Consider the following 16,585-nt stretch of genomic DNA (forward strand, 5'->3'; position numbering starts at 1 on the left):
TGACCACGCCCCCCGCCCCACAGCCACGCCCCCCGGCGCGGGGCTGCCCCGCGCTGAGGGGCGTGGCCGTGACGGCGGGCGGCGGCCCAGGTGCGTTTGCTGAGTCAAGGCGTGAGGGCGGCGCGGCGAGGCCTGGGCCCGGGCCCGGGCGACGCCGCTGAGAAGGGCGGGCTTCCCCGCTGCCGCCGGTGGGGCAGGCTGCGAGGGTGGGGCGGCGGGAGGGCCTCGGCGCCCCAGGTCTCCTCCTCGCCGCTGCCGAGGGGGACCGGTCTGCCGCGGCGTTGCCGAGTAACGCGCGTGGTGACGGTTTATCCTGCGGTAACGTTCAGCGGAGCCTGCTGGAAAATAAGAAAACTGGTCGTGTCCCCCCCTTTTTTTTTTTCCCTACGTAACGCATTTTATATCGAGGTGTTCACTATAGAATTCCTTCGTGCACAGCTTTAGGTCAGTTAAGGCGCTCATCGTTTCACTCGTGCGCTCTGCACGTGGCTGTGTGTTACACGGCGCACCGGGCGCGCTTAGAGCCGCGCTCCCACGTCAGCAGCTCGCAAAGGTTTATTTGGGAAAGGCGGGCTGGCCAGCCCCTTTCTGCTTTTTCAGGCGGCGCCTTGCCCCAGCGAGCTGACGCCGAGGAACGCCTCCAGGTGACGCAGGGCGGAGCCAGGCGGTGACGGAGGCGCGTGACGCAGGAGCCGGCTGGGTACGTCCAGGGCCGGCAGGCGGAGCTCCGCCCCCCCGCCCCCAGCCGCGGCTCGCCGGCCGGCCGGCGCGTGGCTGTCAGGCGCCGCCGAGCTCGGGCTGCCGCCGCCCGCCTTCCCCCGCCGGCCCTGAGGAGAGACGGAGGGCGGCCATGAAGATCTGGAGCTCGGAGCACGTGTTCGGGTGAGGGGCCGGGCCGGGAGGGCGGCGGGGCGGGGAGCACCCCCCTCACCCCCGCCGCCGCCGCTCTTCCCACCGGCCGGCGGGCTCCTTCCGCCGCTCCCGCGCCTCGCCGGGGCGGGCTGGGCTGTGCGGTGCGGGGGAGGCCGGGCCCGGTCGGGGTGAGGGCGGAAATGGGAAATGCCGCGGGCGCGGCCGGAGGAGGGAGGCGGACAGAGGCGGTGGCTCCTGACCGGTTATGCGGGCACGACGGCTGGCGCGGGGGGGCGGGGGTACCGGCTTCTGTTGGCGTTAAATCCTCCGGTGGCGGGGGCGGGCTGGGGAGGGTCCCCGGCGGTCCGTCAGCCCTGCCCCGCCGCCCGCCCTTCCGCGCCTGCAGCGTCTCCCTGCGCGGCCGGAGCCCGGCGGCGGGTCTCTCCCACCTCCTGCCGCTTGCGGCGGGGAACGCCATTCCAACGGGGCAGCGGGAGAGCTGGCTCGACAGCGTAATGCTTGATAAAGATGTGGGCATTACAGGAAAAATAACTTTCACACTATCAAAAAAAAAAAAAATCCCAAACTACTGACGCACTTGATGATACATTCCAAGATATGGACAGAGCGACAGTGCGTTTTACCTCAGCCGTCAGATACTCCCACAGAGATGCCTAGCAGACAGCCATTAAGCGATAGCTGAGTAAATTTTCTTACTGTCAGTCCTGTTCTGCGTATTTTAAACATGGCTCTGGTCATCCGATTCCGTTTTTGTATAACGAGAGAACGATCGGCAGAAGTATCAACAGGTACGTAACACTTGCTCAAGCTATGCCGGGGAGCTGCCGTGGAGGACACGGCAGTTCCAGTGCAGCTCTTAAAATGCCGCCCATAACTCATTGGCTGCAGGTCTCTTAAAAATCACGAAACTTGAAGAGCACCAGGGGTGATAGTTCTTAAAATATTTACAAAATGTCCCAGATGTGCAGTTTTAAACTTCTTTCGTTACATTAACACAACTGAATTCATTACGCTGACGTAGCTTTAACATGAGTCTGGTACAAGTACACGATAGCTTCTAGTATGAAATGACAGGCAGAGGCTAGTAAAGGCTGCTTGTGTATGGCATGATTTCTGAGTCTGAGATTAATATCTGTCACCTGGGAGACACAAACTCGATTTTTATTTGGCCTTTTCTAATCGACATCTGTATTGGAATACCCCCATCTTATGGTGTAATGTGTGTGGGTGTAGATTGTTCAGCGTGGGGTTAATAAAATATTGTTGTGCCTTATCAGATCTCTGACTCTTAAAATCCCTCAAGGACACTTCACAGAAATTTGACCTTTTCAGTTTGTGTATCTTCTGTTGATTATGATGTAGTCACTGAAGATAAGGAATGGTCCTCCAGTTCTCCTTCTGATGTAGGAATTGAAGGCTCTATTTTTCCTGCTTGCACCAATAAAGCTGAAAGACCTTTTCTTACTCTTCTTGTTGGAAAGAACTTACTTTTCCAAGCTTCTGTTTGTTCTGGCGGTGGTGTACTGTTGATGCCCTTCTGTACCGGTCTATTTTAAGACTAAAAGTAGTGTTCTTAAAAATCAAATCCATTTAGGGCCCTAAGTGCAACTCTGACATACAAGTTGGCACCCCTAAGCCTTCTTAAGTTAGATATCAATAGTTGAATTTTTAAAGGTACCTTTAAAGGTTATAAACCTTTCGTTCCAGATCTATCAGTTATTCTGAATATAGAAATCATTGCTTAGGGACAAAATTTCTGTATTGGGTCAAGTCCATGATTTATCTAGCCTCCTCTATTTCAGTAGAAGATATATGAAATCCCACAACAAGAGCCGTGTGGACAGCCTGGCCTCCAGTAGTGGGGCTGCTCTAATCCCAGGAGTCTGAGATTAACAAAACTTGTTTCGTAAAAACAGTTCTGTATTGAGAAAAGTATCCATAAATGTAATTCATGCTAACAAGCTGCTGGAAGCAGTAGCGTAGGTGCTGACTTAAGGCAGTGAGCTGATATGGTTTCTGAAAATCTGTTTCTTTATTTTGAACTTCCTGATGATGGTTAGTTGAATTAAATTTCACTTTGCTTTTTTTTGCTATAGGAAGAAACAGAAGCTAATGATTTCTTCTTTAGTTTATTTGGTGTGGTTAGAATTATAGAAGAATTTATGTTGGAGTGGACTTCTGGAAGTCATCTAGTCCAGCCTCCTTCTCAAAGCAGGGCTAACTTAAATGTTAGGTCAGGTTGCTTTTCCGGTTGAGTTCTGAAATGAATCGAGATTCAACAGTCTCTCTGGACAGCCACCCTGTCACTGTGGGTTTTTTGCACAGCTGGTTGGAATGTCACTTGTAGCAATTTGGGACTGTTGCCCCTTGTCCTCATTTCTGTTAGTCTTGGGTTAATAATTCCTTTCTTCACTCTATAGAAAGGATTTTTTTTTTCTTCTGTCTGTGTGTCAATACTTCCTTATTGCCTTTCCAAGCATCACTGTATTCTGAAGGGACTTTTGAGAGCTATGAAGTTGTACAGCATGTGCCGTATTATGCAAGCTAGATCCCTGATTTTGTGTTGTCTGAATACTTGCAATTAAATACACAACAGTTACAAATATTGTCTCCTCTTCTTTTTACAGACACCCCTGGGATACAGTGATCAAAGCTGCCATGAGAAAGTACCCCAACCCAATGAATCCATGTGTGGTAGGAGTAGATGTCCTCGACAGAAGCCTGGATAACCAGGGGAGGTTGCATAGTCACCGTCTTCTCAGCACAGAGTGGGGATTGCCAAGTATTGTCAAAGCGGTACGCTTTTACAGTCGTAATGGTTTATTAAGGGCGTGGTGTGGTTTTGTGTCACAAATATCCCATGAGCTGTAATTGGTGTACCTTGTAGTGAGAAAACATTGTAAGCTTTCTTATGCCTATAGTGTGTGTATGTCTATACAAGCCTTCCAGACTGGTCTGTGTCACGCCATATGTCTGATACAACCTACCAGACTCTAGTCTTGCCACTGATCACAGTGTTCTGGTATCCATGAATTACTTTGTATTTTTTTGGGTTCACTAAGAATTTCACACTTCTGCATTTCAGTTTGTTTGGTGTTGGGTTTTTTTATTTTAATACTTTATTTTTTTTATTTTTTTATTTCTTCACTTTCAGATTTTAGGAACAAGTAGAACTCTGACTTACATTGAGGAACATTCTGTGGTAGATCCAGTGGAAAAAAAGATGGAACTTTGCTCAACTAATGTGAGTGGTAGCTTAAGAAGTTTCTGGTAATTAGTTCTGGAGATTAGACTTTTTGCTCTTAACATTTAAATTAGAAATGTGTTTGCGTCTTTCATCAGGAGGCGGCAATTTCCACGTCTGAGTTGGCATCTTAGTTGGCTCTTTCTTTTCCCTCCTCCTTCTTCCCACAAATACAAAACTTTAAATACTTTGGGATCAAACATTTGTGATTCTGTTTTTAATGTAAGATTATTTCTCAGAGTGGATGTAAAGTAGTCTGACTTTTAGATGAATAACTTGTTCTACATTACACTGCCATTTACAGCAAAAGTTTTAATTTTAAATGCCTTTTTTCACAAAATGTAAATGAAGTATTATGCTGTATTTTGGTGTCCTGGGAACTTATAACTATCAGATTTAAAGGGAAGTTGTCTGTAGGAGAGCCTTGTCTCTGTACGAGAGGCATTGTCTCTCCTGAATATTAATTTTCTGTAGCTCCAGATAGTGTTATGGTGGTCTTGGTCTTGAAGAGCCTCTCTGAATTGCATGCCATAAATCAGCTAAGACTCAACATTCAGAGAAAACAAACGGAAAGCTGTTTGTGCTTTGTACTGTGAATAGGAATTTAGACTGATATAATTAGATCCAGGATAGGAGAAGATGCATCACCCTTTATAGGTCTCTTTATTGACTGTGTTCTGGGTTTTATATTCTGCATACACTGCTTTGGCTCTGACATTAAATTGAGTGCTCTGCTATTGAGTAGTGCTGCTGATAACAGAAAAATGAAAGGCGGCAAGTGAGGATTTCAGCTCTTTTTTTCTTTTTAAGATTACTCTCACGAACTTGGTGTCTGTTGATGAGAGACTGGTTTACACGCCTCATCCTGAAAACCCTGAAAAGTAAGTAAGGATGTTTGTGTCCTTCTTTGTGTATAGGAGACATTATGTTAGTCCAATTCAGTTTAGGTATTAACTTTTCTTTATTCTCTTGCAGAACTGTGCTAACTCAAGAAGCAATTATTACTGTTAAAGGCATTAGCTTGAGCAGTTATCTGGAAAGCTTAATGGCAAACACAATATCTTCTAATGCCAGAAAGGTACATCTTCATTCTGTTTTCTACCTCTCTCTCCCCACCCCTACCTTTCATTTTATTGAAATAGTAATTGTCAGTCATGTGTGTTGAATAGTATATTTAATTTCTCTAAACTTTGTGCAGAGTTTCAACTGATTTTTTTTTTTTGTAGGACCTCAGCGAGTAGAATATAATTTCCCAAAGTATGAAAAGGTTTCACTACTAAATCTTTGTTTTTCAACTAGAATTGCACATCAGAACAAACAAACTTCTATGTGTATGCTACAGTTAGACATAGCATACACATATTACTGGTTTTTGTTGGTTTTTTTTTTCCCAAAGTACCTTTTTAAACACCAACCTCCTATTTCTAGGAGTTAGTGCTAGTAGTGAATATAACTTCCTTTTCAGCCTTTATAATTTGGATTTAGCAGTTAATGCTGGCGTATTTTCTATGCTGCTTTGTCAGTTGTTCCAGTTCCTATCCATTATTGAGCTGTCTCCTTGCCTTTGGCTGAAAGTAAGGTAGTGTAAGCAGAGCCATATTCTTTGAAGAGATGAAACTATGCTGGCTTTTGTAGGTAACACTACACCGACTCCTCTGTCTTGTGCTTGCCTTTTCTACTTGGCTTGCAGCCATTGACCTGTACTTCAGCGCAGGCAGAGCTATGGGAGTGCTTATTCTTGGGCACGTTGTCCTATCCTTCTTCAGGGAAAGTGGGAAAGAAATGGGGTTGCTATAAAAGCATAGGCGTCACTGCCTAACAGCAGGAGGAATACACCTGAAATTTGAGTTTGTGCTCTGCATTGCTGGAGAGGTTCAGCACAGTGGGAATGTGGCCCAGGTAACTCCTGCTATGCCAGAGAGCCCGTGCTTTGGCCAGCCCTTTGTCCTTGTGAGAGATATTGCTTGACCAAGGCAGTGTAAGCCAACTTGATAGGAGGTACTGACCAACTAGATCAGAGAGGAGAGAGCCTCCTTTCCCTGCCTTTTGTGTGCTTCTCCAAAAATGAGAGGAAAACAGGTGAAAATCAGGGGATGGGGAAGGAGCAATGGGTAATTTCTAGACACTAAAGAGTAACTAGCTGAGTGCTCTCTGTGTTTGTTTGAAAGTCATAAATGGCATGTATTTCAGACAAATAACAATTCTATTCTGATCCAGTTTCCGTTTAGAAGTCTGTGGGGGGCATGTATTCTTGAAAGAGAAGTCCAAACCCTGGCTCGCAACCAAACTTCAGGCTGACTCGAAGGCAGCAGAGCAGTAGCTAGTTGGAATGGCCAGATCAACTAGGCACACTTAAGTGCTGGCTGAATTCCTTTCGTGGCATCTGTCACATTTGTATGTCTCTACTAAACTCAGAGAAAGAGCATAAATATTTCTTGATACCTGTTTAGGTGCTGCCTGTGTGAGAGCTTGATTCCTTTTAAAGGTTGTTCTTCTGTTCTGCCATTTTCAAGGAACACACTGGCTCACAAGCTTCTTGCAAATCAAAAATACCTTTTTGACCCATGTGCTTCACTGAAGAGTCTCTTTAGAGATTTTGAAGTTGGCGGGAATTGCTACTTGCTGTTACTAGCCCTTTCTTTGCTAGCCAGTAACCAACTCTGCTATTACTAGCTCTTCTCGCATGCTGTGCTGTGCCTCTGTGCTCTTAGCACCCCTCTTAAACTTCATGAAAGTTGCTGAAAAATGTTTTGTTGTTCTGAAGAAATAGGAAGTAAGTATTGAGACTTTGCTCTGAGGTAGAGGTGGCAGATGACACATTATTATTTTTAATGACGATGGAAAAGTAATTATTTGCCATATGTTGTAAACCTTTTTTGTGTTACTCCAGGGGTGGGATGCTATTGAGTGGATAATTCAAAATTCTGAAAGTGCTCTAAGCTAGCAGTTCTCCACATCTACAGTTTGTACTAACTAGTGGTAATGCCAGCATTCTTCTTCTTGGTACAGCATTTCAGCTTTCTAGCAAATATGTGCATGGATTGTTGTCATGTGAATTTCATAAATTAACCTGCATGTATGTTTTATATACATTGCATACAGGAATGGCAAACATGTTCATTACACTGCAGTTGTAGAGAGTGAGAGTAGGTCAGATCTAAACTGGATCAATTAACCCATGCTTATGCCACTGGACAACCAGCTTGCTGCAGCCCACGTCTTGTGCCAGACGTTATTGCTTGTGGTTTGACAGTGGAATGATGACTGCAGATAACTAGGCACGTGAATGAGTCCCTCCAGCAAGAGTTTGATCCGGTCCTGGTTTCTCTGATTTCAGTATGTAAAACTGGTACCTGAAGAAATTAATAAATTGATTAATGACTGGAATTGGCATTATAAAAATGACACAGAATTGTACTCTTAGGATATAAAATTGATTTCTTGAAACAGATTGCCTAACGGGCAATCTTTTGCATAGTGAAATTGTATTTGCCTTTCTTATGCCTGAGGAATATTGTTGCCCTTCTGTGAACTTCTGTGGAAATCTGTACAAAGCTTGAAGCTGTCAGAACATCAGATGCTCATGTTTTCCATTGGTCTTGTAGTTATGTTCATTTCAGTAGTGACGTGTCCCTTAAGCCATGTGACTGTGAAAAAATCTGACTTCAAGGTTGAGAGAACTGAGTGTACTTGCCTCTGTGATACCTCTGTGCAGATTATTTTGCTTCCACTAGTCAGTGTAGCCTGTCTCTGTCATTCCTGTATTGGCTTATGCTTCAACTAATACGATTCCTTAAAAAAAGAAAAAATTCCATTACGCTGCTTCTCCTAGTTAAGAACGTAGGATTTTTTTACACTGCTTACTTTGAGATCAGTGTATGCAATGAGTGTCTGCTTTTATGTTCTCATTCCACTAAGCTTTTATGGCTTTTTCTGGAAAATGTCAACTACAAAGGCTCAGCATTTATCAGTCACTTAAGCTCTACAAACAAATCTTCATATGCAGTGTTTGGTCTGCCAAACACGTCATACTGCTAACATATGCAATAAAGACTAATATAATATGCATGCTTGGTTATGAATGTGCTTGCTTAATGACTTACTACAGAATTTGTTGTACAGTAGGAAACTTTATAGACCAATCCTCTGTCAGATTTATTTTATTTTTTTTTTGTGTAACTGGGTAGTTCTACAGTACTTGGAGGCTTTGCATCTGGTTAAGATTTTGTAACTTAATTTCCTGTGCAGAATATTCCTGAAATCTTCCTTGCCAACATCACGGGTTTATTCTTAGCTGCAAAGTACAGCATATAGTCTATGCAGGCCTAAGGAAACATGCAGACCTATGTAGTCTGAAAAGCTGAAGGAAATATCTTGGTGCTCCAGTTGAATGTCATGGATTTTTTTGCTTTACTTTATCTTATCAACAAACATATCAACTAAAACACTGTGACCTGGTTGTTTCATAGTCAGGGCCTGAAAAGAATCTCAGTATTTCTCTACAGCGCATTTTCTATGTCAAAGGAGTTTGACTTTCTGGCTGTGCAATTAGACAAATATAACATCTAAGCTGTTGCTGTCTTACTCAGTCCTCTGTGCCTGTGTCACCTAAGAGAGGACATTTTAACCTGACTTTTAAATATCCAAATGCATGCTTACTGAAAGATGATTCCCCCTCTCTCCCCCCGCTTTGTTCCTTAGGGAGCACCCTTCTCAGCTAATTCATAGCTAGTTACAACTTGTTGCTATGCAGTAGCCTACTCCTGTCTGGGTGCTTTTATCCATGCTTTGCTGGTGTTCCCGGGTCTTGCGCAGGATGTAGAGACGGTGGAAGTTATCACCTGCTGAGCCGTGGTCGATTTGGTGCTCAAATGGAAGGAACGCACAAGTTAAATCATACTTCTCTACGGACTTTTTTCAGCAACCCATACTTAAACTGGACAATTTAAATCTTGTTTTCTTGATTATTGTTGGTATTTTTTAAAGGCCTATCTTGAACTAAGTTAACATAAAGATACTAGTTCTTGAGGTAATTCTGGGTAGGGCTGAATCCCCCTTTCTGAGCTCTGGCCAAGAATGGAACGCTTTGTTGTGATATGTGGATAATTTTTCTCAGGTTAAGGATTGACTGCCAGTGCAGACATAGCAATTAGTGTTTATTCTGTGAGTCCCTGTAATATGAAAAACCTGAAGAGAAACAGAGTCAGCCCTTCACTGAGGTTAGTGAGGGTCTTGAGATAAATATGCTCTTATTCATAGTAAAACTTTGTTTCTTTTAATAGGTTACACTTTGCAGCCTGGAACTGGGCTTTTAATATTATTCCAGAATAATGTTTCTAGCCTCCAAAAAAATTCTTCAAGAGTATGTGTGGGGTTTTTTTGACTTTTTTTTTTTTTTTTAAGGTTTTCAAAGTTGTTTATGCAGATTCTTGTTCATGCTTAGTGGTTTATAAAGGACAACAGCAGGTTCTGGACACTTGAAGAGGTTTCTGTTCACTTTATCACTTACAATGCATGCACCAAAAATAGTACATCAGAGTTCAGAACAACATTGTGTGTGTGTGGAGGGCTGTTCCCCCCCCTTTCCCTCGATCTCTGCAGAGGGCTTCAACACTGACACTGGCTCTCCTGAAGACTTGGGACTTTTGGGGCTCAGACCCTTTATCTCCAGAACTCCTCTAGACTTGACCAGAGCCATGTGGCTCCCAGTTACTGCTCTCCACTGTTCGTACTCCTTATTCTTAGTAGGGCAATAGAGGTGCATGTCTCTTGGCTTCTCTTTAAGTGAAAAAAGGCCAGGTGTTTTCCTGGTCTGATCCCATCTGCTCATTTTGGCAAAAGCTGTCATTCTGAGATGGTGGTGCTCTAAAATCTTGCACTTTTGTTTAGTTAAAGCGCTTCTCTTTATTTTCTTTGCTTCATTGGGCGCCTGGCTGCGTGCTCATCTTGTGGTCATTGGGGTGCAGCTGCTTACAGGGTCTTTTTAAGGTAAAGGGGTTTTGATGTGCTTATTTTGCTGGATTCCCCAGCTCTTACTAAAGCATTGGCTGTCAGTGCCTAGCTTTGAGGCACCCCCATTCTGAGAATTGAACAGAGAAAGACCATACCTTGATATAAAATGTGCAACTGTAGTCTCTCAGTTAGTCTGGTTTATATGCTGAAAAGTTGCTGTGCATGAATGTAGAATTCAGTGCGAGTCCGTCTCTGAACTCTTGCTAGATATCGAATCAATTAGTTGCTACTTCAAAGAGCACTTGGGAGACTCTTTCTTTGTCCTGGATCTGCTCAAAAACTGTCCATATAACTTGGTTAATGAATCTGAGAACCGTATCTAGACTTTGCTATAAATTTGCCGATATTCTGTAGGTGGTGGGAGCAGCAAACAGTAAAAACAGGAATACTCTTACATAAGGGAACTTAACTGCTGAATTGGGCTTTTTGCCTAGGTGCGCTACTGGGAGCTCAAAATATGCAGGGCATGAAATTAATTTTAAAACAAGTTTCATGTCTGACAGAGGAAAAACTATAGAAACATGAGCCGTGGTGGTGTATCTGTTCTGATCCTAAATTCTAGTATTTTCCTGGCAGGGTCGGGATGCGCTGGAGTGGGTGATCAGCAAACTAAACACAGAATTAGAGGAGCTGAAGTCAACGCGCGAGGGCATGAAACCAGCCATGGCAGCAGCATCAACAGACAAATAAAACCAAAAATACCAAGTAACCGACAGAAAAGTTGTATTCTGCAGACTGCTTTGTAGATCTCCCTTCCAAGGCTGATCTGCAGAGGTTTTATACATTTATAAGAATATTGGATCAGCGGAAAAGTAACCTCATCCATCATCTCCACAGCACCTCCTGTTGCCTACTGAAGATTAAATTGACCTCCTGCAGATGCTCCTTCCATTTAAACAGTTTCTTTTTAACACTGGAAACAAACCATTTAGCACATTTAAAACTGCCTAAATGTGCCTTTTATAACAAGGATAGAGAGTATGTTATATTTACACCATCTCGGTTTGTCATACTCAAACTTGACAAGAATGCCTGTGTGGTATTAAGGGTTTTTTCCATGTGAACATTTGCTCTGTGAAGGGCTGATAGGTACTAGAGCACTGAATTTTGTCTGTTTTGTAATCTGGTAGCGTCTTATGACCATTTAAAGGGAACTGCATGAGTCAGAACACGATACTGTAGAATTAGACATCTATCTAGAGGATCATCCTGAAAAGCTAAAACTTGTGGGGTACTAACTTTTCTTACATTGTTTAAATGTGCTGCCTGAAGATGACACACAGACACTTTACCTCTTAGATGTTTGTATCCAAACAAAGATAAAGTTTCTATTGATGTTAATAGCCTAAACCAGCTTTTTGGTGGGGAGAAGGGTATAATTTATTTTCATATTTATTAACTTGCCCTAGTTCCTCCCCTCCCTATGAGGAGAGGAGTAGTAATTCCTGGAAGGTGCTGGAAAAGACTTCTCTTATTTCTGTCTAAGAAGGGTACTTGTAGGCTGCTTGAATGAAGAGACTGTGCTGTTCCACTGGTCCTTGCTCTTCACAGCATGTCTTAACTGAGGGAGAGACTGATGCAATAACCAGAAGAGCTGAGATGAGAAATCAGCAGGACATCTGAAATCCAAATGGTAAGGTTTCACGAACACGTACTTTTCATGCCCTGAATGGAGAAAACAAGAATACAAGAAAAACAAATGGACTCTCCCTTTTGAGTGCTTTCTACTAACTACCGACTACCAGTGTAACTGAATTTTTTCAACACTTTTCCACATTGGTACAAAATGGTTTTAGGATCATTTTAAACGCTTCTCATTATCTGGAAAAATACTCCAGAAACTGCTTTCTGCAAGACGTGCATAAATATATATTGGTAACAGTCCTAGCCTTGTCTGATGTTCACAAAATTTTCATATTTGGTCCAGGTGTAGTATGCGTTTCTTAGACAGCCCTCCGTTAGGGCATTTTAACTTATTTTTTGATGTGCACACAAAGTGAAATAAATGTTGCAAGAATGTTACTCGTTCAAGTGGCAAGCATGTGTTTAGGAAGCTGTTAAAGAGCATGAGTAACTTCTAAAAAACTAGAAGAGTAAAGTGTTGGTCGCTGTTTTGATCTGGTAATTTTAAAGTGTCTGTAGCTTAAGGGAAATTTCAGCGTTCATATTCTGGTTAGTTTGAAAATGAACATTAATTTGGGTGTAACTATAGTCTCACTAAATTACATGATCCTAATGAATAAACTTAATTTAAAAATATGTATATATTAGTCGAAAGCAAGTAAATGAGTAGCTAATATTTACATTGCTCTTTTTATATGGATCTCAAGCCTTTCTTATTTTGGACCAGAAACTTAGAGCTTAGAGGCTGATAGCAGCTCCCTTCTGGAAGATACGCTGGATAGCTTTGGTGCAGGTCAGTTGCGCTTCTCAGAGGAGCGATGCCACTTCCCGGATAAAGAAGGCAGAAGGCAGATGTTCTGGCTCCTGGTGGCGTTCTGCTAGGAAGGGGAGCGCAGCTATGGCAGAGCTCTGCAAACGAAAGGAGAAGATGAGTAAGTGTGCGTGCATGTGGAAACCTGTACTACAGCATTTCCATACGTGCCTACTGGAGATGATGAAAACATAGCTGCTGGGGGAGGGGGGTAGAAGAGTCTTTGGAGAGGTTCATGTATTGCTTCGGTTTGGAAGGATTGTCTAAAGCTGCTTCTTGCATCAGATTTGAAATAATCATGTAGTGGTGTCTTAAAGCCGACTGACGTGTGTAGCACCTGCCGGCAGCAGCTGGTGTCCCAGAGAAGTCGCCACAGGCTCCTGTATTCTGTCTAGGGCCGAACTCCTCTGCCACACCTCAGGGTCGGTACCAGTTGTGCGTCAGCTTTCAGGATTACTTTCTTTGCACTTTGTTTCCTTCTTCCAGAAACGAATCCTTATCTGCTTGTGTTGCAGCATCTCATTTCTGTTTCATTCCCCACTGGTTCTGGGCTGCTTCCTCTCCGGTTCGTGCTGCTTGGGAACTACATGGCTGGATGCTTGGTTTTCCAATCTGTCTGCGGCTCCCCTTGCCGTGGATCAGCACCTTGCCCGCTTGCGCTCAGTCCTCTTCTGCTTTTCGCTAGGCTAAATGGGAGTGGGGAAGCTTTGGGGAGGAAAAAGGCTAATTTCTTCCAGAGGCCAGTTTTGTCACCCAGCTGCCTCTCTCTGCTGCTGGGCAGTGCTGCTGCTTCTCACCTTATCTTTGGGGGGGACGCTCCTGCGTCTCTGGGCTCATTGGTCTTCCTGTGGTTGCTCCTTTTCCCAGCGCGTACAAAGGACCTTGCAGGCAGCGGTCACGCTGGGACCAAGTAGGCTCCAGTGTTTAGCAGATGAAGCGATTCTTAATTGCCCGTAAGCTTTCCTGGACACTTCCATCTTCTGCTTTCTGCCCATCGGGTTTGCATACGGGGCTGCCACCCTTCTTCTCCCTTGACCATGTGACTCTTCTCCGTGGGAGCTGATGGGATCTGTAGCTGCATGCTCAGCCCTGCTGTGCGTAACGCTGGTTTTGAAGCACTCCGTTTCCCACTCCAGTTCTGTCACCGTTCCACTCTGAGTTGACCCTTGGGGCAAAAAGCCCTACTGTTGGAATTGCTTGTCTTGGTCCTTCCCTAGGGAAACTCCCCCATCTTTTCTTGAGTTACTGGAAATGGCTAAAAAATATTTCTGAAGTCAGTTTTATGTCATGTGCATGGACTGAGGTGTCTGTCAGGGACAGAAAGCCGCATGTGAGGGAAAGTGCTAGGCTGCTTGCAGGAGCAAGGGGGAGTGTAGCTTTTTAGATTGGTGCAGAAACAGCCGGGTACATAGGAGGAAAAAAAATTTATAAAGCAGAAATGGCGTTAAGTCAACGCTCGTTAACTTGGAAGGATCTTGAAGTGCTGGGGACCAAGCAGAAGCAAGCTCAGCACTTGCAACCATGCTGATTAATGGGTAGCAAGTGCCATTTTGAATAAGGATTCTGTACTTTGCGAGTTGAAAATAGACATAAAGTAGAGTTTTGTGTGTTGAGGGAGGGAGGTTGGTTGCTGCTGTTTTTCAAGCCACGGAGGCTTGCAGTTCAGTGTTTCTCAGCCGTTAGGTTGCGATTCAAGGACAAGGGCGTGGGGAGGGGGGGATGTGTAGGGAGGTGGTTGTTTTTAAGAATTTAGTGCGGGCGATTGAGGTCTCCAGATAGGTTAGGTGTGTGGCTGCTCACCCTGCCCAGCAGCGACAGCTGGGTCGCATACGCCTGCTGTGGACGGGTGAGGCTGGGGATAGCTGGTTCCTGGCTGCGGGGGAAGACGGCAGCGGTGGTTCCCAGAGCTTGGCAAACTGGGCACGCTGGCTCTTGGCCCTGAAGGATTTTAAGATGTTGAAGGTACCAAACCTGAGGAAAACTCTGGTTTCTGGTTGATGTCTATTTTTCATGCTAGTGCGGACAGGCTCATGTTAGCAACAAAAGGCATGAGCTTAAAACAGTGCAATCAAATGGTCTTGTGTGTAATCAGTTTTGTATAACATGTTTGTTTTTTTTTTTTCTTTTTTTTTCCCCCCCTGACTTGTCCTTGTGCCAGCGTGCGTCCTCCATGCCCCCCCATACTCCTTGCTTCTTTTCCCCCATCAAGTCAGCAGGGCACAGTGTGGGAAGGGCCGTAATTGTTGGGAAAACGGGCAATCCCAGTTTAAGTCGCAGTATTCTTGAACGATCTACTTCACGGAAGTAGAGGCACCGACCTGCAGCACTCGGCACGTATCGGGAACTGATGTATAGCACATATCAGGCATTGATGTATGTGACGGTGACATAAAGTAGCGCTGAGTGAGATGACCAGTGACATTCCTTGATGTGACACTTTTCATTTACATCTCCAGGTGGAGCAGCGGGTAACACCTTTCCTATTCTTGCATCTTCCTAGATTGTAAGCTGTGAAGGGCAGGACTCTGTAAAGTGTCTATGTACACTATGGTGCTATCTTAAATAAATGACATCCTCGGTTTAAAAAAACCACTTCTGGGTGTAACTGCTGTAATTTAAAACGGGCTGTTGGTTTTCAGAGAGGGCCGCAGAAAAATTCTTTGCGTCGGCCCGTGCTGGGTGAGCGGCAGGAGCCAGCAGCAGGCTCCCCGGAGCTCGCTGTAAGCCACGCATCCCACTGCTCAACAGCTCTGCAGGGGTCCCCCCGCCCGAACGGGCGACTCCGTTTGGGCCTGCCAGCTGCTTCCTCTTGCAGTAAAACAGGAGAGAGTCATCTAAAACGATTAGCCCTGACTTGTAAGTAAGACCTTATTTATCTAATGAACTATCTTCTTACCCCATGAACACTACTGGCCACCGGTCAGAATCACGCAGGTTATGGGCGAGCCTTTTAATCGCAGCGCCAGGGAGCAGGTTGTGCTTTCGCTATGGATTTGTTCAATGAAAAGGCATTTTTGTGAAGCCCAAGTCCCGTCCTCTTAATTTTCTCACAGCTGAGGTGGTGGAGATACGATTCTCATTTTATTGGAAGGCACCTGCAAGTAAAATCACCAGTAAGGGCTCCTAATTTGGGGGCCTGCTGGTACAATACTTCCCCTTCTTATTCTTCTACAATTTTGTTTCTAACCTAGTTAAAATCTGCCACAGCTAAGGGTCGGGGCTGTTCCTGACCAAACAGATGTGGAGCGTGCCCTTACCAGCTGTGCTGTGTAAGAAATGGCACTCGCCACCTTTACAGTTAGCTCAAGAAAGCGAGAGCGATGCCATGTCATTTGAAAGGACTTTTTATTAGTAACACATAAACAAGAAATTGCATTTCAGTACCACATAACATGAAAACAAGCAGGAGACAACTCTGTTGCCTTTCTCCGTTAGAGCGGATGCCCCGGGCGTACCCGGAGCCGCACAGCGGGTACATGCGCAGTGGCAGCACAGAAGCAGGAGGAGTTGGAAGGGGAAGGGTTTGTGCTTTGGGCCTGTTCGTGTCCAAAAAGAAGGGCGTCATCTCCTGTTCGGGATTTTCTTTTTGTCCTGTATTCAAGGAGGGGGGTGGGGAGGGGGAAGCAGCTTTAACAGAAATACAGCTCACACACACTCCTCCTTGTATCTTCGTTTTGCTTTCTAATTCGCAGGTAACGTAACCACCAGCCCCATCAACAGAAACGCGCCCATCTTCAGTGGCTGAGCCAAAGCTGGGCCTCGGCCTCTGCCCGTCCTGTAGCCTGGCCCACGAGAACGCAGCCTCTCCGTATACACACCGCAGCTTGACTGGTGCTTATTTCCACCTCCCGCAGAAGCTGCACCATCTCATGCCCGTGTCCCTTAATTCTAGATTTAGTAGCCCCTGAAATCCAATTTAACAATCCCACACGGCGACATTTGGCCTACAGCCCGTCCTGCGAAAGCCGAGGCGTTGCTGGCTCCCGCGGTTCAGCCCTGACGTGACTCCAGTCAGAGAAACA

At 45.0% G+C, this 16,585-nt stretch overlaps 1 protein-coding gene across 6 annotated transcripts; it reads left to right on the forward strand.

Moving 5' to 3' along the window:
- The first annotated feature begins 146 nt into the window (after positions 1-146).
- PRELID3A (PRELI domain containing 3A) lies at positions 147-15,419 on the forward strand. 6 transcript variants are annotated; one of them, XM_087757093.1, is made up of 7 exons: positions 147-444; positions 601-882; positions 3,501-3,669; positions 4,028-4,117; positions 4,928-4,998; positions 5,093-5,195; positions 10,706-12,392. In XM_087757093.1, the coding sequence occupies exons 2-7, from the start codon at positions 851-853 to the stop codon at positions 10,817-10,819; spliced, it is 579 nt and encodes a 192-aa protein (XP_087613219.1). In that variant the 5' UTR covers positions 147-444; positions 601-850; the 3' UTR covers positions 10,820-12,392. The 6 variants fall into 6 exon arrangements, 4 of the variants coding, with proteins under 4 accessions (XP_087613219.1, XP_087613246.1, XP_087613233.1 ...); XR_015704659.1 differs by lacking the exon at positions 147-444 and adding an exon at positions 12,460-15,419 and having other exon boundaries at positions 614-882; positions 10,706-11,762; XR_015704660.1 differs by lacking the exon at positions 147-444 and adding an exon at positions 12,480-15,419 and having other exon boundaries at positions 614-882; positions 10,706-11,762.
- The last annotated feature ends 1,166 nt before the right edge of the window (positions 15,420-16,585 follow it).

The sequence above is a fragment of the Nipponia nippon genome, unplaced genomic scaffold, assembly GCF_047370975.1.
Source record: "Nipponia nippon isolate SJK-2023a ecotype South Korea unplaced genomic scaffold, ASM4737097v1 scaffold_1, whole genome shotgun sequence".
Lineage (NCBI taxonomy): Eukaryota > Metazoa > Chordata > Aves > Pelecaniformes > Threskiornithidae > Nipponia > Nipponia nippon.

What these genes read in the sequence shown, in the direction of transcription:
- PRELID3A (XM_087757093.1), top strand. Translation starts at nt 851, where the DNA reads ATGAAGATCTGGAGCTCGGAGCACGTGTTCGG. An exon ending in AGCTCGGAGCACGTGTTCGG is followed by an intron (nt 883 to 3,500) that starts GTGAGGGGCCGG and finishes TTCTTTTTACAG; the next exon opens with ACACCCCTGGGATACAGTGA. An exon ending in TATCTTCTAATGCCAGAAAG is followed by an intron (nt 5,196 to 10,705) that starts GTACATCTTCAT and finishes TTTTCCTGGCAG; the next exon opens with GGTCGGGATGCGCTGGAGTG.